At 40.8% G+C, this 25617-nt stretch overlaps 1 protein-coding gene across 1 annotated transcript in view; it reads right to left on the bottom strand.

Annotated features, from left to right (window-relative positions):
* Positions 1-25617, bottom strand: part of LOC109638412 (collagen alpha-1(XXI) chain-like) — a 61299-nt gene that overhangs the window by 9313 nt on the left and 26369 nt on the right. The window contains exons 19-28 of the mRNA XM_069513108.1: positions 21035-21079; positions 20896-20940; positions 15316-15369; positions 12811-12864; positions 9663-9734; positions 9143-9178; positions 7327-7371; positions 1474-1506; positions 537-683; positions 236-290 (exon numbers count right to left, since the gene is read on the bottom strand). Of these exons, the coding sequence (XP_069369209.1) occupies positions 236-290; positions 537-683; positions 1474-1506; positions 7327-7371; positions 9143-9178; positions 9663-9734; positions 12811-12864; positions 15316-15369; positions 20896-20940; positions 21035-21079 (586 nt within the window). The remainder of the gene's footprint in view (positions 1-235; positions 291-536; positions 684-1473; positions 1507-7326; positions 7372-9142; positions 9179-9662; positions 9735-12810; positions 12865-15315; positions 15370-20895; positions 20941-21034; positions 21080-25617) is intronic.

The raw sequence follows: 25617 nt of genomic DNA, 5'->3' as shown, positions 1-25617 counted from the left end.
ATTCATGTCAATAACGCTAAATAATGAAAACCGTCCAATATGTTTTGTGTTATTTAACGTAGAAGTAATTAACCTGCTTAACCCCAGTTTGTTTTAATGAATGAGAATCAATCAAAGGAATGTTGTGAGATGTGAAGCTCTCAATTTGAGACAACTCATTCAGGCTGAACCATGGGAAACAGTGGGTTTCCTCTCTGGTCGACATGAAAACAGTGACATAATAAAAGACACTTACTTCGCAGAACATCAGTGCAGAGCTTTAGAAGATGTTCATCTGAGGGGGGTTTGCCCTGCAACACACAATTACACCTTTCTTCAGCTGGATCCACTCAGGGACTAGGAACACATGCTCATCCTGTGATTGACTATGCCTGCAAATTTACAGGATCTCACGATCCACTCTTTATCTTCACATTCAGTAGCCCACACACACTGATAGTTGCACCCCATTACTCCCAAACATAACTCCCCGAGTCCAGACAGAAAATCACTGATTGTATCTTTCAGCCCAATTATTTCTCTCTTGGTTCACTCACAGGTTTCCCTGGATATCCTGGCTGGCCTGGTTGGCCTGGCAACCCATCCTGGCCCGGAAACCCCCTGGGGCCGACAGCACCCATGTGGCCCATGTCTCCTTTCTTTGCTTCAGGACCCCTGGGGCCCATGTCACCTGTCACACCTTTCTGAAAAAAGCAGGAGGAGAGAAAGACAAATCAGACATTACAGGGAAACAGCTGTGGGCTTGATATTGTTTTCAGTAATTTACCAAATTACGCTGTTTTATACTGGAGATTAATTGACTGTTAATCTCCAGTACAAAGCCTCTAAATATTGTCCAAATATAGGGCACGGGTGGCCACCAATATTAATGATATTTGCAGCTACAACTAATGATATCTGACATGGACAATTGGGATTTCTGCTCACAAAATCAAAATCCTCTGGATAGAAAAGAGAAGCCTGGTTTTGTCTACCGCTGTCTGAAATCAAAGAACCATTGTTTAAAAAGAATTAATTTCTAGAAGAATTTTAAGTGGTACATGTGCCACTGTGGTGAAACTGATGTGTACAAGAACAGAAGCAGGACTTATTGTAGTATTGCATACTGTATATACAGCATTCTAATGTTTTCTACTTCAGTTTTTATTAGAAATTAAAAAGCATGTTAATGCAGTGTATATTCAGTTATATCTTCCGAATGGTACAGCACTGGCACAAGTGAGAGAGGCTGCACAACTTGTGATTCTGAAGACAGTACAGTAAGTGTTTGATATTTAAGATGTGTGCGCCTTTAGAAAGGAGTACTTTTGTGATGTATATTTTTGCCCGGGGGGCCAGATTTCCCCCGGCCTGGAGGTATTGGTTCTGTAAGTCTTCTATAGCAGCCGTGCAGGCTTGACAGGGCTTCTTGCCGCGGTGAAGAATAAGACAGAATGGATTATATCTAATACCGCAAAGTCTAATTCGACAAACCTCTCCTTTCCTTCCCCTGGGTCCCACTTCGCCCTGGTGGAAGAAAGAAAAGAGAGCAAGAAGGGTGGGGAGGGAGGAGAAGAGGAAGAAATGGAGAGAGACAGTTAGAAACTTCTGCTTTCATATCAAAGGCTGAGACAGTACATCGGAGGGGATATGCTCGCTGCTCTGCATCGCTGATGCAGGAGTGTTCTCTTTTCTGCCAAAACTGATGGCTTACCAATCATTTTAGATTGGTTATTGTAAGGTGTTATCTAAAGTGCTCTCTTTTTTACCACTTTTTTAATTTGATGAAAAATGCAGATCGTAGTCCTTAAACAACACCCTCCAGTGTTAACACAATTTCTGTGAGGCTTTTGTTTGAAATTTAGAACCAGGACATTATCTGAGGCTCATGATGTGCTCTGTTTCCCTTAAAATCCTTCCTCTTTTCCCTCCACATGTAGCTCGGTCTGATGTCAGGAAGCTTAATCAGAAGTAACAGAAATATATCATATCAGAGAACATAAACACAGCTTCCTCCAGCTATCCTTCTCCAGTCAAAACCCTGGAGACGTGCAACAGGTCGCTATTTATCTGTTATTCATTAATTCACATAAATGGATTTATTAACTAACTTAGAAACCATGCTGCTGCCACATACCTAAATTTCTTAGGTAACTTTAAGCAGAGGACTCGATGGAAACAACACTCGTGCTCATTTCAAGGATGAAGGATTCCTAATTTCTCTGCAATAGAACTTTAAAGAGCTCCTGGGACTTGAATAAGAAATTCAACACTTAAAACAACCTCACACAGGAAATAAATTAAACTGTCATGCCTTGGTAATGGCAACATGAGAACACAACAGTGATCCACTCTGGTTACAAACAGCAGTAACATCTGCCTGTTTCTGTTTTAATCTATTTTCTATATCCTTTGTCTTTACCACAGATTATCTGAGCCTCCTATTGCTCCAGTTTCAGTTGTCGATCCCACATCTGACAGAAGGAAACCTCACCCTCAAAAAGACATGTTTACATTGGCAGCACCTTCGAGCAGCTGTAGAAATCATGACGTAAAGCCAGAAGCCACAGTCTGTGCAACGCTGGGACAATGTGATAAGAACTACCTACCATTATCATCCAGTAACTACAAGGTTAACCTTAAGTGCCTTGAGATAATGTATGTTGTGATGTGGTGCTACATAAGTAAAACAAATCGAATAGAATAAATTGAAGCAAATTGAATTGGATGTGAGGTTTATGATCAATTTACAACCAGCCACTAGGGGGAGATCAAGGTCCTTTGGATTTACTTTTGGGGGGTCATCACATTGTCCATTTTTATTTATGGTCTATGCTAGAAATGGTTTGTTTTTAACGGACTTCAGTTACCTTGGGCTCAACACCACCCTCTGTGATTGGAAACTGATCTTTCTGAAGGGCAGACTCCAGGCAGTGCAGAGAGGCAACACCACATCCTCCACCCTGACTCTCAGCACCGGCGCCCCCCAGGGCTGCGTGCTCAGCCCTCTCCTGTACTCCCTGTTCACGCATGACTGCATGGCCACCCACAGCTCCAACACCATCATAAAATTTGCTGATGACACAACCGTCATAGGCCTGATCATCGCCGACAGTGAGATGGCCTACGGAGAGGAGGTCAGAGCCCTGACATCTTGGTGCCAGGACAACAACCTTCATCTCAACATCAGCAAAACTAAGGAGCTGATCGTGGACTACAGGAAGAGACAGGGAGTTAAACACGCCCCCTTCTCCATCAACGGGACTATGGTGCAGCGAGTCAGCAGCTTCAGGCTCCTAGGGGTTCACATCAGTGATGACCTGACCTGGAGTCACCACACAGACTCCATTACAAAGACGGTGCACCTGCATCACCGCCTGGTATGGCAGCTGCACCGCCCTGAACCGTAAGGGTGGTGAAGTCTGCTCAGCGCATTACCAGGACGGAGGACCTCTACACCCAAACCATAAACTGTTCTGTCTGCTGCCATCTGGCTGCCGTTACCACAGCATCCGGGACCACACCACCAGGCTCGGGACAGTTTCATCCCCCAGGCCATAAGACTTTTAAACTCCTCCCATCAATCATAATTCATCTCTCTGCAACTTACAATATTTGCACTACTTTCGTATTTTTTTTAATATTCTATTTCATTTTTTATATTTTATATTCTATTTTTATTTTCGTAATTTCAGAGCATGTCTAAAGGGGGGCTTGGGACTCAAGCATTTCATTGCCAGCAACTGCTAAATGTAATTGTTGTGCATATGACAATAAAACCCTTGAACCTTGAACCTCGAACTGGCTTTGGCATCTGTGATACATGGTGATGACAGATGGCTCATCCAATCAGCAGTCACTCGTATTTTGTGTGAGCACCTGCAAAGTACGGTTGTTGGGTTTGTGTGACAAACCCTCTGTTGTGTGTCATGCCAGTGACGTCATTATTGTCACAGTCAGTCTCCCATCCTTCCACCCCTCAGTACTTTTCCATGGACTCCGCCTCTGCTTCATCTGCCAGCCAAGCCACACCCTCTCACCAATCCAAATCAGCTGCTCCTCATCACCTGCAATCAGCCCAGTATATATTCACCAGCTCCACTCTCAGTCAGTTGCCAGATTGTTCTACGCCTTCATGCAAGACTTTCCAGCAGTTATCTGCGGACTGATTCTTTGTTGCCGACCCTGCCTGTCCCTGACTAACCTGCCTCGTCCGAAACCTGGTAATCACCTCTGCCTTCCGTCCCTGACCAAGTCTTCTACCTGTTGCTGTCTGTATTGCCTGCCACCTGATCTGCTAAGAGCTGAGAATAAAGAATGTTACCAACTGTCCATGCTTGTTGTGCAGCATTTGGGTTCAAACCATACCCGTTACAATTATAAAGCAGAGCATAGGTTTCTAAACCTAACCAAATCATCACCATAAGGGTTATCACATCATAAAAGATATTTATATTTCAGCGGTGAACAGTAACCTTAAGTTTCAGAGACACTTCTGCGGTGTTGACCCAAATAAAGCAGCTTTCACTCCAATGTATTATGTTGTATAGAAGTTGCATTGGAGGTGCAGTAATGTTCAACTCTGCCTCCACAGCTCACTTTCCTCCCTTACTCGCTTACTCCATGTTATGTTACCTACGTGTAGTCACAAGAAAAAGGCAATAGGGGAACGATCATTGTGTAATTAGCATCTTTTTATCACCCTGAACCAAAACGTCTAATTTATTGAACCTGAGAGGCGCTAATCGCTGTGCAGAAGAGCCTCGCTTTTTGCCCTAAATCTTAATGCCACATTACTTGGCGGACGAGTGGAAGCGAGGAAGGAAATAATTGAAACAGAGCACACCCTCACTTCTCCTGCAGTGCAGTTTTATCCTGCAGGAATTAGGAAGTCTGTCTGAAGGCAAAAATATGTCATATTCATTTCTGGGGGTGACACACTTGTGATAGACTGCTGATGCTTTTAGCCTTGAGGTCGTGTCACATAGAAGTTGGGCTACTCTCAGCAGTGTGTGCACGTTAAGCTGCATGCTGAGAAATACAATCGTTTTATCTGTCTCAAGTGGCACAGGCAAAAAAACACAATTCTGCAATATAGATCCTGCTGCACACGCACAATTACACACACACCTCTGATTGAATTCTTTCTACAATAGAGATTGATGCCTCAGTAATTGATACTCACTGATCGATTCTATTCATTTGGTGTTGTTCCCAAAATGTATCAATTAAGAATGCTAGGCCTGAAGGCTTAAAATTGCTGCAGATAGTACAGCAATTTATATCTCTATTTTTATTCATTACCAATTATTGATGATGTTGATAATCTCAGTATAGATAAACATGTGAAATCAGTTATACTGTTCTGCTTCTTTCACCTAATGAAACCTCATTTCATCACATCAAATCATTCCTCACTGCTCAGATTTAAAAATGATTTTCTATTTAGATGGAATTGCATTTTATCTTCAGCTTTAGTGTACGCAAATATATCATCAAATATATACAGTTCACACTCTGGAAAACAATAAAAAAGCACAACATATATGACACAATCATACAAAAAACTCATTGCAATGACTTTGATATTAGTTAACAGTGTAAATTGGTGTGTCCGAGTTAAACTACAGGTAACAGATTTGCATGGATTTGCTTTGCCTCTGCAGCAAATCTGATTCATTTCAGTGGAATCACCATAACCAGTGGATTTGCTCAGACTGTTTTAAATGATGGTGGGGCTGCACTGTCTCTAACACGCCGTCCTGCCGTCACTGTATCAGAATGGTTTGCCTGCACAGACTGCTCAGGCTGCAAAGTGACCATAGATTTCCGGTTCAGTGTAATTCAACTTGCAGTGACTGAGCATCTTACCATTGTCAAGAATCTGAACTGTGACACTGCAATCCTCTTATGGGTCTGAGGTTGAACCTAAAGCAGGCAGTGGCTTTAAAATGAGGGGCTTGAGGTTGCGGATCCTCAACAGAGTAGCCAGGTCTCTTACCTCATCGCTTCTGAAAGTTCTCTTTTGCAAAGTACATTTTATTTTATGATTTTATATTATTCTATGGAGCTTGGGTCACTTTGTTATCTTATTTTTGCTTTTTTCTTGTCTCTTCTGTAATCTGCTTTTTCTTTTATTTGTCTTGCTCTGTACAGCTCTGTTCACTCCCACTGATTTCTGCTTGGCTTTGTGTTCTAATTTTTATCTTTCTACATTCCGTTGAATTTTGTATCTGTTTTGGAATTTATTTCAAAACCTTTTCTATGGATGGTACCAGCTGTGGCGTGCTTCTGTCTGTCTACAAGGTCACAGTCCGGGTGAACGAAACATGTGGCTGTAAAGTATCATTATTACAAGCATAATGGTGAGAAAAGAAAATTGGTTGTGGAATTTGCCATTTCTAAGAGTAAAGTAAAAGAAAGTCGCTGTGCCTGGTTTGCAGGGATGTGGAGATGTGGAAAACTGAAAATACAGCTGGAAACAAGCAGCTGAACTGGATGAGTTGCAAGGACAAATGCACTTGAAGGAAGTTAATGCTCTTTGGCGGAGTTTCGGTTCCCAATAACCAGCTTCCACGTAATCGCATTCTGACACAGACGGTGTTACACAGGCAAGGTTTGTGGTGAGAGAGCTAATAACTGAGAAGTTGAAAGACTCATTGAGAAGGACAATTTGCCTTTTTGCTGCTGTGTCACTGCTAGAAACGGACAAAGTTGTGCATTGTGTGACAGCACAGTGCAGAAAAAAAAACGTGTGCTATTTCCATTGTTGTGACATCTGAATTGCATTTGGTGAGATGTTTCAGGACATGAAATGTGGAACAGATTTGCCTGATAACCCCAATATTAAAAAATTAAATTTACCAAGCAAGGACAAGCTACAAGTTCAGTACCTACTGTTGTGATAAGAGCTAGTGCAAAACTCCGCTCAAGACCCACTGACCCAATCCTGGAAGACCGAATGTGAGTCATCATCATCATATTTACCATCTGACATCAGATGCCTTGTCACAGAGGAGCAGTTTCAGACATCTCATTAGAGTGGTCACAGTGAAATTTGTGTTTTGTAATTTAGCAGGCCCACAAAAGATATTCTAAAAGTCCAAATTAGATGCAAGTTAGTTTAACATTTTATCTCATTTTGTTTTAATGCAGACAAAAATATTGCGGTCATAATAATTTTTATAGTATTTCAGAGTGCTTTTTATATTTAGGAATCGTCTTTTCTTCTTATGCCCTTGAGGGGACATTTGTGACCACAAACACATTTAAACCACAGTGTCTCTGCCAAACCAATCTCATAATCTTCGCTGCCACCCCGTGGAAGTAAAATGACTCTACACTTACAGGCACACCGGGAGTCCCAGGTTCTCCATCTCTGCCTCTCTCCCCCTGCAAAGACATACATCATGATTAACTGAAGGTTTGTGTGAATTAGCTCACATACACTGTGTGTGTGTGTGTGAGAGTTCCTTTACTTATATCTTTGTGCGGACCATTTTAAGCATAGTCCCTACAGAGGACAGTTTTGCAGTGAGGACATTTTGACCAGCCCTCACTTCCTCAGGGTTACGACTTGGTTTTAGGGTTAGAATTGGGTTGAAGTTAAGGTAAGGGTTAGGCATTTAGTTTGGATGGTTAAGGTGTAGGTAAGGGGCTCGGGAATGTATTGTGTCAATGGATGTCCTCACTAAGATAGAAGCAGAAATGTGTGTGTGTGTGCGAGGATGAGAGTGAATACGTGCAACAACAGTGTGTCAATGTAGTTATGTGTGTGTGCCAGTGTCCGCTGGTCCATATCTTCATTCTGTGAGTGTGTGAGCAGGAGAAAAGGTCATGATTACCACTAGCAGCCAATAAGAGAAACCCAGGGAGAGAGGGAATAGGAAATGGCTAACAGTGACCTTTAACAAACCTGACTTTTTATCTTGTGTGTGGCTTTCCAACTGCATCCTGCAGCACTGTAACACACTGCTCTTCTCTCTCTGCTCCGCTGGGCCTTCACACTGTTTTCCATTAGCGCGCGTACAAGGGAGCTAGTGAATCTGAGCATTCATCACATGCTGGGATTGTTCACTTTGTGATTGGTGCTGCTCACAATGCTAGAAGTAGAGTGGCTGATGTAAATCACTGCAACATGACTTTTAGATTTTCTGAGTTCCAGTAATGAGGAATGGGTGCAATCTTAGAGACTGTTGTCGCACCAGCCACAAGGGAACTCCTCACTAAGATCAGTACATTACAATCCCATAATCAAATTAATTACATCAGATCCTCTTTTATCAAAAACTTTGTGTAATTAGATTTTGTCAGTTTCAAGCATGGCCAACTTAAATTGTCTGGAATCACTTTTTGGATTTAATTTGAACAAGTTCCACACATTCATTTTGAATGTTGCTGGTTTGATACAATGACTGACAGAGGTATCCAATGGCAACACTATATTTTCATTATAAATAGTTTATGGCCGATGTGTCTAAGTCTATTAAATCTGCTATTGAGACAGCACTGAATTAAAATTTCACTGTAAACAAAGGAGAAAGGACCTCACACAATAGTTTGTATAATGTAAGGATTGAACAATGCAAATTGCCTTGAGATATTGCATGTCATGATTGGATGCTATACAAATTGAACTGAATACAGTTTTCTTTCACACATGTATTGTTGCTGCGATTGGCTGTATAGTTCAGTTCTGCCACTGTTGATAAAGTCTATTAGAAATTCCTTGTGTCATTGCAAAGTGGTCTGATTATACCAATGAGTCCAATTCTGTAATAGGGTTATGTTCATAAACACAAAATTGCTCGTTAAAAACACTTACCATTGTTTGGCAGGGTTTTTTAAAGGTACAGTGTGTAGAATTTAGTGATATCTAGTATTGAAGTTGCATGTTGCAGCTGAACACCCCTCACCCTCTCCTTCCAAACATGAAAAATAAACTGTGGTAGATTTTAATTGTCATATTTAAGACTTTTTAAGGCCATGTAGACAAATGTTCAAAATCTTTATTTAACACTTTTATTGATGAGTGATGAGTTTGTCAGACTTTCCACCCTGTCAATCTGCTTCACCAGAAATGATTAAGACATAAACACTAAAACAACCCAGGTTCATGCTCAATAAATTATATTTCAATGCAGGAGTTGTGTGACACAAATACCTGGTTTCCTTTCGAGCCAGTCTCTCCGCTCTCTCCCTAAAAATACAACACAGAACATAAGAACACGTCCCACTGAGAAACCGACAGTTTGACATCCAAATAAAATAATGCTGTTTGAGGAATTAATACTAGAAAAATAGCATCAGTATTCTGTTTACATAATACTGTACAGAAAACAAACACAGCACATTAAACTGACTGATCCGGATTAGGATTGTTTGTACTGTATTTGTGTTAGGCCGTACTGCTTTTGATGTGTGAAGGACGACCTTCAGCATCATTAAAATGAATCATGTCATCTAAGCCCGATAATAAATAATGCATTAACAAGTACGTATAATGTTAAGCTGTCAACACTTCCGCAGTACAACATGTAAATTGTGTAAGCTCCTCACAGCTAACGCCATTAATCATTCATGAAGTGGCTCCTTTGTGTCTAAATGTGGACTTGGTTCGGTAAAAAACTAAATGAGGCAAGTCATTTCTTTTTATTTGATTGATTCTGTCTTGGCTCCCTGACCTTGTGACCTTTGAACCCCGGCAGCCCCATGCCTCCTGGCAGCCCTGGAAAACCTGGCTCCCCCGTTGAGCCCTGGAAAGGTCAAAGGTTATTGATCTTTGGGAATCAGAGTTAAAAAAGAAAACGTTTAAAGAAAAGTACCATGGAAAACCATGGTACTTTGGAATCAAACAAGGGAGAATCTTCATCTGGCAGGAAAAAAAGATCCAATTATGTGTGTGACATAGACTCTATATAAAGATGGATGACCTGACTTCTCCTGAACCCAAAGCATCTCAATTGTATAGGTTATAAATCCCACCTCTTTAATATATGGGACATGGTCCAAACTTAAAAGCCAAAGTGCACATCAGATCATTTTTTCTCACAGATAGTCTCTGTTGTTTTAGGTATAGGTCTGATTACACTAATGAATGTTCAAGTGTTCATTCATAAGGAAAGTTTGATTTTAATTAGCTATTTGATGCTATAAAAACAGGGTTAAAGGTCATGATTCAGAGCAGAGACTGATGATTAGTCACAGCCTCCATCCCCCGATCACTACTGCGCAGGCTCCGGCTACAAATGTGCAAAAGGACAAAACGTCCGTGTGGAGGGGGCTGGGAGAGCACCTTCACCTGGACCAGAGGCTCAATCAGTGCAGGTGAGAGCCGTTAGCTGATTGATCCTCTGGTACAAGAGGCAGCAGCAGAGACGCGCACAGAGGACAGAGACACCGAGACTGAAAGACTGAGCTGCAGAGCTAGTAGTTTATGTTGAGTTTTGATTCATGTTTAATGGTTGTTTAACAAAGTGATACTGCAAAGCAACAGTTGTGTCGTTGGCTGTGTGTGGGAGAGCCCTGTGGTCGTTTAATATTGTAGTATAATAAGGATATTTTGGATTCCTGTCTGGATAGTGGAGATGCTTCGTCCATCTTTGTATACAGTCTATGATGTGTGACAAGCAATGGGTCAACTGCAATAAATGACTGTTGCACTGTGAGAAAAAATAATTATTTGCAAGTAATCAAGGTTTAATATTATATAAATATTTTAAAGATGCTTGAGTGAAAACTTTACTCCATCCTAAAAAAAAAAAAAAACACCTGACACCTTCAAATAACCAATTACCTGTAATTAAGTGAAAGAACAGAGACAACTCAGAGTCTGTTTAACATCACAATGGTTGACATTTATGGGCGTAATTACTGAGAAACGTGTCAATTAGCAAACAAGTGGCATTAACAGTGTAGCTGTCACACATCAGCAGGATTCAAACTGCAGGCTGGTGAAATAAGAAGTGGCTGTCAGGAAGGGAGGGAAGAGACTGAGGACGAGGGTGGTTCAGAAAAAAAAAGAAAAGGCGAAAGCTGTCACCCTGATCACACCCTGATCCCTTCGGGGGGAATTAGCAGAGCCCCTATTAATCCTACCACCATGTTGAATCCTCTCAAACTCACTGGGGGGAAAAAAGTGCAAATAGAGTAAATGCTATTGCCAAGTGAATGAAAATGCAAGACCCCTTTAAATAACACACATAAAACTTCAAATCTGTTTTCATGAGCAATTCATTTCTGCTAAAATAATCCATCTACCTTGTAGGAGGGGCATGACACGATACTGATTAAAGAGCGTGATTATTGCCCAGGTGGGCTTTGAACTGGTCACAATAAAAGGCTGCTCTAAAATGTGCAGTTCTTTCATGCACAACAATACCACAGATGCCACAAGTGCGGAGGGAGCGTGCAATTGGCAGGCTGACTGCAGGAATACAGAGCTGTTGCCCAGGAACTGAATGTTGATTTCACTACCATGATCAGCCTCCACGTTGTTTCGGAGAATTTGGCAGTACCTCCAACCGGCCTCACAACAGCAAACCGCATAAACCCTGCCAGCCTAGTGTGGCCATCTTCAGCTGAGAGATGATCTGATATCAGCCACCCAGACAGCTGTTTGCACAACTGCAGAATTTCTGCAGTCACAAACAATCTCAGGGAAGTGCCTAAAACAAGTCTCTCTTCAAGATAAACTTCACATTTTAGAGTGGCCTTTTCTTGTAATCAGTCCAAGGCGAGATTTGAGAGAAACAAGCCTTTTGTTTGCATAGAAGAAATCTTACATCTGTTACTTCCACTCATGAAAAATGGGAGCGAAAAACAAAAGTGTTGCGTTTATACTTTCGCTGAGTGCACATGTCCCAGCACCAGTTTTGTTGAAACACACACTAAAAGACAGGACATAGATTCTCAGTGAAATGTAAGATACAGATAAATATTTAGGAATAAAAGAGGACTTTTGTGGTTTTAGCACCGTATTAGCAGTTTTTAAGATGAATTGAATGTGGATTTTTGTGATGATGGAGTATCTATGATGATTTTACCTGCTCATATTTTGTTGTGTACTTTTATTTTTAAGTGTGTGTGTCCTGCTTGCACACCATGATGTAGTGTCTCTTATCCACTCTGTAATGCACCATCAAGGAGCCCTGTGGCGAAACGTATTCTTTAAATAAATAGCAGACCATTGTTGCCAAAGGATGCAAATCCTTTGGCTTCCACTGGGCCACAAATGATCAGTTGTAATTTACATAAAGAGCAGCCTCTGACGGTGATGCCATCATTTTTAGTGGTTAATTATCACATAGATTATATTGATTTTCATTATCGGCTATGGCCTTCGTCTTTAGGTTGTTTTGATTTACTGTTGTCTTACTGGGGTTTTTGCCTCTTAATTTCATAAGAGCAGAAAATGAATAAATTAGATTTTGCTATGCTTTTTACACTGAGGGTTTGTCATCATCATGAATCAGTGTTTGGCAAAATGCATGTCTTTTTTGATACCACAGCAAATGGCAGGGATTATTTTTACTGGCTGGTGGACATTAGTTCTGCTTTTGTCAGGTGCTTATGAGAGAATCTTATATTATAATATATATATCTATATATATAGATATATATATACCATAAGAATGTCCTGAAAACGGGACACTATAGCAGCAGTGGGTATGATGTGAATCTCTGTGTGAATAATCCATAAAAATAAAAAGACAGTGACTCAGAAGGGTGGACAGAGGAGGAAAAGCAACAGACAAAAGAAAGGGAGGTAAAGTGAGGACAGGGGTTAAAGGAAACAATGAAATCTGCTCGATAATCAGCTGCTGCACTCACCTTCTGGCCTGGTGGACCGAAAGAACCAGTGACTCCTGGATCTCCACACGTTCCCTAAATAAATCACACACACACACACACACACACATACATTGCATTTGTCTGGAGATGCCCGTGAGAGCCCCCATCTTTACAACATGCCTTCCTCAATCTAATCTTTATAAAGTCTTGGGGCTGTATTTAGCAATCATAGAGACCAGCACGCAGGTCACTGAGGACACATCAGAGAGTAGCTGCTATTTGCATTCATATAGGTGCAGGCCGCCATGCACAAAGAGGTGAAGCGCAGAGGAATATAAATCAGAGTATGTGATGTGTAATCATTATCCTCACAGCCAGTCACATTATTGTTCTCCTCCCAGTTAAACATGCAAAAGTGGCCCAGAGACCAGCCTTGCCACATTCCCAGAGCATGAACATGTTTCTAAATAGTAAGATAGTATTCATCAATAAGTAGATATTACACAATAAAAGTCTGTTGTAGGCTACAGTGACATTAGTGCAATCAAAGGGCACATGTGTTTTTTTAAATTAAGGTAAGGGAGCAATATAAGTGTAAAAATATTATGGCAACATGCAGAACACTAACTCCCTGGATGGTCAAACATGGTCAATGTCTTGTTATGCAGCAGGGGAGGAACTAAAGAAAATGAGTCAAGCGTGCCAATGGCACCATTATTTCCACATCACATGAAACAAGGGGCGATAAAAAGACAAACAAACCTTTGCTGTGTCCGAAATCACTCACCAATCACTACTACTATCCACTTTTATACCTTATATGGTGGACTCTATGTGTAGAAGAATGGAGGAGAGTTTAGAGGAGAAAGCGCAGCACGTCTCAGCCTTCTCTCTCTGGTGATTCTTCTCCTAATTGTCATCCAAATTATCGGAGTTATATTTCAGATGGTGCAGTTTGGTTTTGTATGACCGGCACGATAAATCTGAGATGTGGCAGTAAAATATGTAATAAGAGCCGAGCAGCGAATCACAGCATTACAACTGTGACAATCAGGTTTATTCCTACATTGAAACGTCAGCGTTTTTTTACCAACATGTATTGCAAAATTAACATTTAAGAATTATTGTGGGATTTTCCACCAGCTGGGATTGTTGTTGTCATAATCCTGTGATAATGAAAGTGTTGTTTTGTTTTGCAGAATCCACTCTATAGTCCTCGACATAGAAGTGGAGGGTAGTGAGTAACTGTGTGATTTCAGAAACAGCCTCAAATTTTTAAATAAGGTGAGACAGATATTTTGGCAGACAACAATTGCAATCAAACTGTCATTTATGGTAAGTGTACAACGGCCATGTTTGATTTAAGAAGACACTACCCTGTTGACCTTTGCATCCCTACGCCAGTATGTACATATTGTACAAGAGTTATGAAGTATTTGAATTGTGACACAGTCTAATTTATTATTATTATTAATTGGTAAAAAAATAAACATAGAAGGTTATGCATGTGGTGTTTGTGCACTTAGACAAGGTTACAAATTATATGTGCACAGAAACACAGAGGTTTGTGCAGTAGGTGTACAGCAGCTAGATATTTGTAACTAATAACTAAATTAAGTGAAACAACCATTGTGTGTGTAGCACTGCTTTTAAATTAATGTGTTTTCCATCTGCAGTTAGCGGCTACAGATGGAACACACATCCTTCAGACCTCTGTGGGGTGTTTATGAGCTGATGGGGAGCTGATACACAGACAGGAGTAAAAGCAGGTGACGACACAACAGATGCTTAAGATCAAATTCAAAATTGACAAATATAAAATTGGAACTAACAAATCCAACATTGTCCCTCTGAAAACAGGCCGTTCCTGTTTCACTTCTCTATATATCAAACTCTGATCTTCCACCCCTGCTTCTCTTTCCATCTTTGTTCTGTGCATGCTGTGCCGAGTATACAAATTGCAAAGAGACAGGAAATGTGCAATCCAAGGTCAGAGAAAGAGGAACGTGTCCCTGTGCCCCTTGTGTCAGTCTTTTTGAAAAGACAGAAGCAGATGCCTTTGGGCTCTACACAGATTTTACACATAAAGGTGAGTTTAAAATCAGTCTTGCTGCTTTTTAAAGTCCCAATATCACAGTCTCTGGTGCTTTGATTTAGACCAGAATTGATTAAAGTTATCATCAACTGTACAGAGGTGCAGGAACAAATCAGTGGAGGAGCTCTTCAATCTGTAACTAGTCGACACATTTACAGTTTGCATGTCTAATAAGAGAGTTAAAGTAATTCTCTGAAGGAGGGAAATACATGCATGCAGACACCAGCAGACCCATTATGAAGTGTCCTTGGCAGAGTGGCATTTATCGCATGTTTAGAAGCATCTACAATTTTACTCCAAACAAGCTGACTCCCGCTCAGCAGTTTTCTCCACGGGAACATCAAGAGAACAGGGAGGGAACAACATCAGAACAGGCTGAGAATAACCGAGCGGTTAGGGAGAAGCAGGCCATTAGCATAATAACTAATTATAACGTTCAACGAACAGACCTTGGGACCATCTTGGCCGATCAGTCCGGGCGGCCCCGGGGGCCCCTGGATTCCCTGGACAGAGAGAGAGGGAGAGGTTTTGGAGGAGAGACAGAAAAGTAGCGGGGAGGAGAGGGGAAGGGGCGAGAGGGGAAGGGGCGAGAGAGGAAGGGAATAAGGGAGGGAGAGAGAGAATGAGATGAAAGAGACGGACACACTGCTTTGGGCTGAATGTGACAGAGTGCATGACGGCTTAGTCAGGAGGCACTGAGGGAGAAATGAGATGGCTCAGGTCCACACGCGCACACACTCACACACGCACACACACACACACATAAATGTACGTCCACATATGCACACTTGTATTTGTAAATACACACACACACACACAGAGTTTGCATATTCAACAAAGCATTCTGCTGTATCCAGAGCGCAGCTTGAAGCTGTTAGACACTTTATCTTCCCACATACCTTCACCACAGAGAAAACACACACATATCAACCTTCTATCACATGGTTTCGCTGACTCTAGTCTACAGTCTAATATGACCGACTGACTGACTGTAACCATTCATTCATACAAATCATTTCACTGTTACAGTTTCTGACTGTAAGGGAGGAACAAGCACTACATTTTTTTCAGTAACAACAGGGTATGAAAGCAAAATAGATATGGATACTGCTGTTCTGTATTTGATGATTCAGGTTCTAGTTCCTTATATGATTGCAGATTGATCCAAATTCTAAATATCTACTTAATATGACTCCCACAGGCCAAAGATACACAGGTTTGTGGACGACTCTAAATTGCCTGTAGGTGTGAGTGTGAGGATGAATAGTTGTTTGTTTGTTGTATATGGCAGCCGTGTGGCCAACTGTGAAGCTGTCCAGGGTGTAGCCCCCGATGTCAGCTGGGATTGGTCCAGTCCTCTCTGAACAGCAAAGGATAAGGCTTGGATGCATGAATAGATATTTGTCTCTAAATCCGTTGGAACACAATGTGCATAATATTTCTCTGGATTTGTCAGCAAAAAGACAATATTAGGTAAAAAGAAACCCACATTGTGAAAAAAGTTATATCCCAAAAAGATTTAAAGGGAAACTGCCTGTCAAACTTGTTTACAGTCAACTCTAAATACTTATTTTAAGACAGAGGCACAAAAAACTAACTTCTTATATTTAGACTGATTGTATCAAACTATCAAAGGAGCTAATGTTAGCTTCATGAGTTGTTTGAAAAAGTTTTCTCTGGCTGATTTTTACAGGGTTGATGATTTTTTAGCTGCTTAAGGACTGAGGCTAAGATCCCAGGCAAAAAGTCAACATCCTGTCCAGCAACATCCTGTCCAGTTAATGAACCATGAATGTCAAATATCCGCTTAAACTTTTATCCCACATCTTGCCCTTGTTTTCTGTTTCGTTTTCAATTCATTTTTGTCTCGATCTCATTGTCCTGATCGACCTGTGCTTCCTGTTCTCTTGAAGTGTCACACCTGAGAGGCCAGAGTTTCTCTTTAGCGTTGCCAGTTCATCTTGATATCTTTTGAGTTCATTGATCCAGCACTTTGTTTGAGCAGCAGCATTTGGACAAGCTGCAGGCCTCGAATGCATGACTGGTCAAAGCCCACATACAAAGAATTACAGTAGTCAAGTCGAAAGGATGTGAGGGCCTGGATCCCCCTCTCTAGATCTTTAGGGGGGAGATAGGCCTTTACCTTGGCTGTAAGTCTCCACTGAAAGAAGCTAGACCTTACATCTGCTCATCAGATTTGAAAATACTGTCAAAATAAACACCAAGACTCTTCACAGAGGAGTGAATATTAGGGGCTAGAGGGCCAAGGTTGCCCACATCCAACAGTTCAGGGTGTCCAAACACAATGAACTCAGTCCTGTTTTCATTTAGGGTGAGGATGTTTAAGCTCATCCATTATTTAGTGTAATTTAGACACTAAATAGCAGGGGCTGCAGTAAACCCTTAGTTTTTTGATTCAAGGGCAAGAAGACTTGCACATATATAGAGATAATAGGATGGGGCCCAGAACAGAACCTTGAGGGACACCACGGGTAAGTGGGGCTGTCTCTGAGGAATAATCACCCAGTTGGACAGAGAAACTCTCAGGACTGACACCACCTGAGTGAGTTCCTACATGTATGACCTCTGATGCTCATGAGCTGCTTTCAGACATGCACTGAACTCCATATAATCCATTGAGAACACAGCAGGGGACTCTACGCAGGATTCACCACAAGCAACTTGGTGTGTTGATAATGTTTCTAACAATCTTCAGATGACATAAATTATACAAATATCAGGATGAAAAAGCAGTGCCACCCATGTTGAAGACACCATGTCAAATATCAAGAGAGCTTTTGGTGATAGGGGCCGATGCCAATGAAGATGTGCTGTAAACGAAACTGCATGATCAGCTGAAATTATACATCCTTCCTCTGCATGCTGCATCAACCCCATCTGCATGCACCACCGATTTCTGTGTTGTTGTGAACATGTCTCTCCTGCTGCGTAGTGTGAAAGGAAAACTCGAGATGATGATGATTCTGATACCTTTACTGTCTATTGGACTGAACTTTTGTATTAAAGACCTTAATTAGTAACCTGATCCTGTCTCTAAGTCTGCATTGTAAGTCCTTTGCTTCTGACCAGTGTACAGCCCCTTATCTTCAGCCATGACATACACCATTTAAAAGCTAAAGTTTATCCAAACTTAAGGATTTTGTGACATTTTCACGTTTTGGTTTGTTGTGGGAACAGATTTATGATATACATAATTTCTAGCACCAAGAAACAAACCACTGTGTGTCTATTGATTAAAAAGAGCAAAACCTAGAGTACGAACATTTGAAATGCCAGGTTTGATTGGTGTTGTTTGGATTAGCTGACATTTAGTTTGACTCCTATGTATATTTATCATCACATGATCGTATGTGGTTGCCTGGATACGAGTGGTGGCTCATCCAATACCTCCTCCTCTTGACTCTGTGTGTGTTTGTGTGTGTCACATAAGTCAGAGGCTCACTGCAGGCATGTCGTCACAGCAGTTCTCTTTTCTACTGAGCATGAAGGCTAAAAGAAGAAGCCTGTGGCTGTGGAAAGATGACCTCACTGAGAAGTGCTCAGGTGGCTGCAGCAGCTTTTAGCTCTTATTACCAAGGCTTTATAGAACAAACAGAGAATGAGCCGATTGCAGTCGAAGAATACTTGAATGTATCTATGTATCTCAATATGTACAATTAATGTTTCATGTGTTGCATTGGGATCCAGAAAAGATATCGAAATATTTTATTTTTTATACATCGATCAGTGAGCGTTGCCCAGTTCATCATAACAGGCTATGCAATGCAAATCTTCATTTACGTGATACACTTAAATGCCTGTAAATGATTCACTGAACCTATTCTTCACCCCACATATCTGTACTGCCTCTATTTGACCACAAGAGGGTGGCAGAGCAATGACCGCAGTGTCCAGCCACCACCATGGAGGCCTCAGTATTCACAATGCTCTGCTGTAATTCCATCTGACTGCGTGTAATCTTGTTTACCAGAGGGGGGGTGCCCTCACTGTGTGTGAAGCCGTAACCCCACACACACCCGTCTGACTCTGGCGCTAAATTAACAACCACTCACCACCTTAATGGCATTGCTAAATAAATCAAATGGAGTCATATGGTGCCTGCACCAAATTAATGATCTCATTAGGAGCCCACTGCAGGGACGGGACAGTGAGCAGCTTTATGTGCCGCAGTGCTCAAAGACAAATGAAGAAACCGATAGAGCCGGCAGCCCACTTGTTACAGTACACAGGTAACAGTTGGGAAGATGCTTTCGGATCAGACTTGTTGAAAGTCAGTGTGGACTGACTGGGCCCTTTTCTAGTTTCTTGTTGACAAGGTAAACTCTCCTCATCAGCCTGATGGGACAATAGCCTTTAATTATTCAACATATTATTTCTTCTTTTCCTTTGGACGGGGATTTTCTTTCTTCCTCCCACTTCTGAATACCACATGCACTGCACTCATTGTCATTGTCGACTGTACTGACGGCCTGGGGAGGCTGTGCTGAGATATGTGCCACCTCCATGTTGCCAGCTGCTTCCTGTCACCTGCCAGCACAGAGCTGCATGATGAGGGAATAAGGGCCGGTGTGCTAAGAACAAGTTGTAGGACGTCTGAGTACGTTGAAGGGCAAAAGTGTGTGGAGCTGTTCTGTGTAATCCCGTATGAAGGTGAGTCAGAGGGCTTGTCATCAGAGTCTTCCTCTGGCTGAATCCCACTGGCTCCCTAACTCTCCAGGAATTCTGTGTCGCGTGCACACTTTGAATTGTGCAAATCTACGATAGTTTCTCCCAGTAGGTATCCATGGTGTTCAGTCGAACACGTGAAAAGTTGTAGATGTAACTGTATGCCTCACACGTTACTGTATATGCCACTATATACTGTATTATGTATATATAGTGTATATTACGTTGTGTCTCTACACCATTAAAAGAAGAGAGCCTGGGTAAGTCCACAGATCCCTCCCTTCTCTCTCTAAGCAGTACCCAAGGTCAGGTTATAGATAAAGGACCAACCAACAGTGAATTGTAGTGTCTACGCTTAGAGACTTTCATATCTACCTCAGATTCCCCAGACAGACAGAGAAACTCTTTTGAGTATTTCACCAGTGGCAACACATAAGGACACAATGTGATTTAGGAATGCATATTTAGACTTAACCATAAAATAGGATGTGAACACCTGCATGTTGCATAGAGAGTTACAGCAATTCTAGTCATTCATTGATGTGCTGTTAGAATGGGTGACACAAGTAGAGGAAGATATATGGGGATGCTGTGGGAGACATCTTCAGACTTGAAGGTGACAGTTGCTCATGTTGCTCTGTTTCAGTGTTTGTATATTGTTTCATCATTGCATCAAGTCTACATTAAGTTGTTAACTTAATAGTTGCATGAGACATCAGCTGCTTCCTGAGTTCTCCTTTCACCAGCTTCTAGAAAACTTCCATAACAAGTAGGAAGCACAAAAGCAGTAGAAATCACTGCAAACAATACAGATTTGTCATACAAAATGAAGTACTAATACTGCAGTGGCGCTCTGTGTTAAAGTTAAAGTCAAATCAAATGTGTTGACATCTTCTAGTCTTCTAGTACAGTCTCTGGCAACATAACATTCCTTTGGGAACATGGCACAAGCAAAAAACTTGATCAAATATGTGTCAATAATAAATCAATCAATAAATGTAATTGTATTTGTATAGCTTATATTCACAAATCACAGTTTGTCTCATAGGGCTCAACAAGGTGCGACATCCTCTGCCCTCAACAACAGAGAGGAAAACCACCAGGAAGGACAGAAGTGCAGTAGAAGCCGTGAGCAGAAGAGCGCATCAACAAAATAACAATATCCAGCAGAGCTCATCTAAGTAGAGTATGTCCAGGCCCATGTGTGCAGCCATGAGAGAGTCATGGACCCATGTGATAAACAGAAAAACACAAAAAACACCTTATTTTGATCATCGTGCAGAATTTGACATGAACAGGATCACTCCAGTGTCTGAACCAAGATGAAAAAACATTGACGTTACCTTCATCCCTGCGAGTCCCTGAGGCCCAGGCAACCCTGTGTCTCCCTAAAAAGACATTGAAGGACACAGAAAATAAACAGACGCAGGTGGATTTAAGCCACCAACAGCACTGACATGTTAACAGGAGGTCAGATCTTACCGGAGCTCCAGCTGGGCCCACTTCACCAGGAGGTCCCTGAACACCCTGTGGACAAGAGAGACTAATTTTGTATAAACTGCATATATAGATGTATTATTTAAATTTTCATCTTTTGAATGTTATATACTTAAAAATGCTGTTACATGCAACATTTGTCATTCAAATACAAAAATGACAAGCTTGAGACTCTATTTCTGTGTCGGCGGGGAAACAACCACTTCTTTCCTGTGTGTTGCAATTTACTTATCACTATGGAAAGGAGGAAAATGATTATTTTAGCTAACCCTATCCCACATAATTGATATGGTACTTAATATTCCAAAATCCACCATACATGAACAGAAAACTGTAGCAGACCGCAGAATTAAGAACTGAGTCATATTTCTAAAATGTAAACCCACTGAAGAAGTTGGTCAAGACTTTGCAGGACTGCCACAACATGAGCTATTTAGCAAAGTTGAATGATTGCATTGATGAGTTCCACGTGACAATCAAACCAAAATCCAACTACACCCAGTATTTTGACGTATAAGGATATCCACCCGCATTCTACAGTTTAGACTGACACACATTAGCTTGAAGGTTTGTTTTTTTGGCTGTATTCTAGGACTTATTTCCCCCCGGCACTGTGCATGGCAAGAAAACATTTTCAGTAAGTAGCTGATAACTCTCTACCCTCTGCTCCCATGCCCAAGCTTTAGGAGAATGAGATTCTGTTAAGTCAAGTTTTAAAAAAGACAAATTGAGCAACTCCTTTGTGGGAATACTAATGAAACAGTAGTGACATCCAGCAAACCCCTAAATTCAAATTAGCGTTGTGAAAGAATAGTCACTGAGTCTAGACTAAACAATATAATTGTTTTTATCCAACTTTCAAAAGTCTGTTTTTCCTTTCGGATATAAAACAGAAAATGAAAAGAGCAACACTGGGATTCAGGTCACGTGTCTGATAATAAAACCAATGTCAATGAAACATAGGACGAATGAATGTGCAGCTCTTAATCCAGCACTACTTTATGCTAAATGTATTAGCTGTAACACAACACAGACTTTATTCTGTGTAAGCTCAGTTTCTGCACAGTTCTCTGATGCACTGACCTCAGACCAGCATTCTCGCTGCACTCTGCGCTGTGGTCTGGTCAAGTGCTCATAATGCTGTTTAAGAGTCAGAGTCTGACACTGAAAAAATAAAACGAGCCCATGGATGTTTAGTCTCATGTGAATCGGCTGCTGGAGCTGGATGCAGGATACGCAGCAGCAGCAGAACTGGTTTCAGTTTCAGCCTCTTAACAGAATGTACGACTCTGAGAAACGACACAAGACGAATCCAGAACAAACAGACAAAAGATCACATAGGACTCAGAACAAAGCCAAAAAGGCTGTCACCTCCGACAACTCCTATACAGACACACGCTCCACTATATAACTGAACTGTCTACTGACAACACACACTCGCACACATGCACCGTATCACTGAGTACCTGTGTATTATTTGTGTCTTTGCATTATTTTGTGTACATTCAATCTGTGTTTATGTATATTTGTTGTCTCATTTTGCTTCTTTTTTTACTGCACACTACTTGAAGAGCTGCTGAACAGACTGTCCTTGTTTTAGCAATGGCATTAAACAGCTATATAAGAGCCCTGCTATTTTATTTTATTCTATTCTGTCCTATTCTGTTCTATTCCAGTCTATTCTAGTCTAGTCGATTCTTTCGGACACTACTTGACACATTTTCTCTGCGGCAGTAATAACATCATTGTCGCAGGTTTATGACGTACAACAACATCAACGCTGGCCATTGGAAAATCACATAATAATTTTTAAATATTTATTTTACACTTAAGTATTAATAGTTTTTGGTAAAAACATGTTGAATGACCATCTTTAAATGTAGAGATAAAGAGGTTTGCTGCAGCTTGTGGTTTCATGCAGCTCCACTTTTATTTACGTTTGTACGTCAATTCAGGCTGTTCCTGCTGCCGTCTCTCTTCATGTCTCTCTGCTGCGAGCACAATGCATGATGGTATATATTGCTCAGTTAGTGAACATCTGTAATAAGAAATTGGTGCTTCTAATCTTTCAGTTTTTTGCTCATAATCATTGATCTACTTTGTTCTTTTGCCTTTTGGAGTAATTTTTTGTGGGGTTATTAAATTGCAAATAGAGAGCCCAATCAAGTTTCACAATACAATCATGTATCTGCATTTTAATTAAGTTTTAAATGTGGATTCTATTTTCAGTTTGGATTTAATTTAGCTTATTTCCTATTATTTTCCTATTTTCATGCAAAAATCAACTTCCAATTTGCATGAAAACAGATACATCACATTATAAAATGACTTATGGTTGTTCATATTTTGTGTCTTGGAAAATAACTGTTTGGAAAGTGACATATAAAGGTGAAAGATCGTCCTGATGTAATTTCATAAAGTAAACATGAAAAGGGGGTTTACATTGTGCAGTGTCCTGTTGTGTCATGCACTGTCAGATATCAGCTTTGAAGCTCTACTGACTCTCACCACAGGATCCGAGTGCTTTGCATTCAGACTATGTGAACCTGCACTGATGATTCCACTATAGATAAGTGTGCGCTGTGTGTGTGTGTGTGTATGTGATAAAGTAAACTAAGTGTAATCCCTGGGGTTTAGAATGAGATTGATGGATCTGGATATCAGCAGGTCTCTGACATGGTGGCTTTACTCTGGCAACAACACTGGGACTGTTTAGCATCAGAAATACATTTTGTGACCTCTGTGTTCTCTCTGCTTATTCTGTCTGTCTGTGAAAAGTTTAGCCAATGTCAGATCAGACGAAATGATTCAAATTCCATTTTAATGGTTTGTCAGATTGTGACGGAAGGAAATGTGGAATTAAATTTGAGATAAAAAATCAGCTGAGCGCTCGTGATAACAAGTTCTCTCCCAAGAGAAAAACTCACAAACATGTTTAAGTGAAGCGGGCCCTGCATCACAGCATTTGTCTGAACTCATCTATCTCTCAGCAGCGTACCAGCAGGTCTGAGGCTAGATGAGGACATGATCTGTCTTTGGCAGATTGTGGTTATCGACACATGATCGTACCTGAGGCGAGAAGAAGAGGGCGGGATGAGAGATGAAAGAGAGAGGCCACAAAGGGCGTGTAGAGGAGACGATCACAAAGAGGACTAGAGGATTATCTAACTTTAATATTTTGGACCAAACAACAGCAGTGAGTCTGTTTGGGACAGATCAAAATAAGAAAAATGCCCCTCATTCTAAAAACGTTCAGTCTTACACACAATTATACAATCGGCATCACATTTAAATGAACTTAAGATCTGGATTTTAATTTGGATCTCCACCAAATTGCACAATCTCATAAATATCAATTTTTTCCTTTAAGATCTGTGAATTATTTTCTGAGAAATCAACCAAAATGTGGATAAATGTCTTATCTCACAAGCAACAAAAAAGATTCCTGGATCAACCCACTGATCTGGATCCACATTCAAATTAAAAAGCTTTTTTCGTGTCTCATAAAACATCCCTCCATTAAGTCTCATGGTAAAACAACCAGCAGATTTTGCGTAATCTGACTAACTATTTGACATTACATTTCTGAGCCAAGGAAAAATAATGTTTGGTTTCACCCAATGTCAGGCAACAAGAATATGATGAGTATTACCAACAGGCAAAGTGTTTTAGAAGGACAAGTATTTATTGTTAATAACCCTGCACATAGTCGCACAACAATGGAGACTGAATGGACACAAAATAATGTGACAACATGGACACATTTTCATTTAAATTTGACAGAGAGATAATCTAAAGCTTGTATTGAATAGAAAACTATTCCTCATCGTATTATGTCTCTAAAAACAGATTGTTACATGTGAATATATAGAATCTGTGGACGAGGGAAAAGATTTTGGGCCGGCAGTCTTCAGTATTTAGTCTTCTAGTTTGACCAATCACGTTTTAAAAGGCTTTGGTTGCCCACAGGTAAACAGTCCATGTGGAGAGCAAAAGAGGTGGAACACACTGACTGAAAAACAATGGCTACCAGCTTTTTAATTATATGCAGACAGCTGTTAAAGAGATTAAATAAAAAGTTGTCTGGATGTAAAGGTACAGTGTGTAGAATTTAGTGATATCTAGTGTTGAAGTTGCATGTTGCAGCTGAACACCCCTCACCTCACCCTCTTCTTCCAAACATGAAAAAGAACCTGTGGTAGCTTCAGTTGTCATAAAAACTCTGAAGGTGTTTAGTTTGTCCAGTCTGGACTAACGTAAAAAACATGGCGGCCTCCGTAGAGAGGGTCCCCTCGATGTAAATATAAAGTATTTAAATATAAAGGGCCTTTTCTGGGGTAAAGAAAACTACAATTCATACAATTTAGATGAAACAAACTAGTGAAAACATCATGAGGATTATTCTACATTAAATTTCTGCCAATAGATCCCTTTCACCTAAATCTCACACACTGGACCTTTAAGAGAAACCTTTAAAAAGTAGTGTGTGGAGAAACATTTGACTTGCAGGATTAAAATAGACTAGTCGCACTATAAATGGTGTACAGCCAACAGAAAGATGGAGTCTG

The sequence above is a fragment of the Paralichthys olivaceus genome, chromosome 17 (assembly GCF_024713975.1).
Source record: "Paralichthys olivaceus isolate ysfri-2021 chromosome 17, ASM2471397v2, whole genome shotgun sequence".
Lineage (NCBI taxonomy): Eukaryota > Metazoa > Chordata > Actinopteri > Pleuronectiformes > Paralichthyidae > Paralichthys > Paralichthys olivaceus.
This window is presented reverse-complemented; position numbering and strand designations above follow the sequence as displayed.